The sequence below is a fragment of the Dinoponera quadriceps genome, unplaced genomic scaffold (assembly GCF_001313825.1).
Source record: "Dinoponera quadriceps isolate SergipeBrazil2010 unplaced genomic scaffold, ASM131382v1 scaffold9339, whole genome shotgun sequence".
NCBI classification, from domain to species: domain Eukaryota; kingdom Metazoa; phylum Arthropoda; class Insecta; order Hymenoptera; family Formicidae; genus Dinoponera; species Dinoponera quadriceps.
Genome location: NW_014563119.1, coordinates 1 through 1,470, shown reverse-complemented (window position 1 = coordinate 1,470; position 1,470 = coordinate 1). Strand labels below are relative to the sequence as shown.

The 1,470-nt window shown below is 40.7% G+C and overlaps 1 protein-coding gene and 1 pseudogene across 1 annotated transcript; both read left to right on the top strand.

Moving 5' to 3' along the window:
- The first annotated feature begins 342 nt into the window (after positions 1-342).
- Positions 343-705, top strand: LOC106751184. The gene has a single exon (XM_014632012.1). The coding sequence runs from the start codon at positions 343-345 to the stop codon at positions 703-705; it is 363 nt and encodes a 120-aa protein (XP_014487498.1).
- Positions 706-720: 15 nt separating this feature from the next.
- Positions 721-1,467, top strand: LOC106751183 (annotated as a pseudogene).
- Positions 1,468-1,470: the final 3 nt, after the last annotated feature.

Sequence of the window (1,470 nt, the reverse complement as noted above, 5' to 3'; positions counted from 1 at the left end):
AATATCAGAATTTTAGGTTTGATTAACAATTTAGAATGTGTTTGAAAATTAAGAATCGGCTCGGCTGTTAATCTCGTAGTTGTTCAACAATTGAACTACTAACGCGCTTGTTGCTGCTTGACTTCAGTGATCGGACAAGAACTGGTATTTTAAGCAAGATATGACCGTTCACTCTAACTCCAGGTTAAATCCTCCCCTCGTCCTTCCCTCGCGGAACTGGAGTCGCGGATGGTCGAGGAAACATCAGAAACTATTTGACGTTAACCAGCTGTGTGGTGTGACGTAAAAACGAGTACGAGTGGTGCGAGTGGAAATTCACGTATCCAAAAACTCTTTCATGTGATGAGCAACATATGCGAAGATTCAGCGTGTCTTTGGATGAACTATTTGTCGGAGGCGATCAATAAATGCGTGCTCAGCCTGTGCTCGTTACTGTCGACGACTTTCGGGCTAACCTTTATTTCTAATCACGTTGTTACCTTTGATGACGAGATCTCGTTGAGACTTCACGATCTGTTCCGTGAATTGGTAGCGTTGCTGTTGTTCGACGATTTTCAGCTTCAACTGCTCAAGGTCTTCCTGTTGACTTTCGTCAGTAGCGTCGCGTTGATCTTCGTTGCATGGCACATTTACGGCTCCAGAATTACGGAGCAGTTTATGAAAGCATGTGCTTCCTCTGAAGATTGCAATCCCTCAACTGAGTAATATATTTCTGTCGGACAGCAGTAATATCTAGTAAATATGGCTGATAAGATAAAGTCATTTTTTCAACAGAAGAAGAAGGATGCTAAGTTTATGAATGCAGGAAAGGGATACAAGTTGACGGAATCTACTAGTAGTAGATTAGCTCCAGCAGTACCTGCAAGACCAGTGTTAAGAGCAAAACCTACAGAAGAAGCTAAAATAGCAGGCGAAGCTGCCTTAGCAAGATTAGAAGCGAAGAAAGTTGATAAGCCGAGATTCAATACGTCATATGCCGCTATTTAAGCACGTGTTAAGCGTGAGATGGAATTGGAAAGAAAAGCACAGCAAAATTCACAACAGGCAGAAAGTACAGCACTGCAAGAAAAAAAGAATAGAATTGAAGATCCTTCCATGTATGCAGTAGTTGATGTATTTTTCCGTTGTCCATACATATCTGATGAAATATTGCCGCGAGATCAATGGAAGAAGAAAATAAGAGACTTTTTATATGACGAACGAGGGGGAGAGGAACCCGGATTAATAGCGAGCTTAATTATTCAAAATTGCAACAGCGGGAGGGAAAAGATTGAGAATTGTGTGGAGACGCTTGGAAAATACTTGGAGAATATTATTAAGAATCCCGACATGGAGAAATATTGGAAGATTAGAATGTCCAATAGAATATTCCAAGACAAAGTTTTGCCCGTTGAAGGAGCGTTGGATTTCTTGAAAGCAGTTAATTTTGATCAAAAGATGTTACTGAATAACGGGAACGAAGAAGATTTC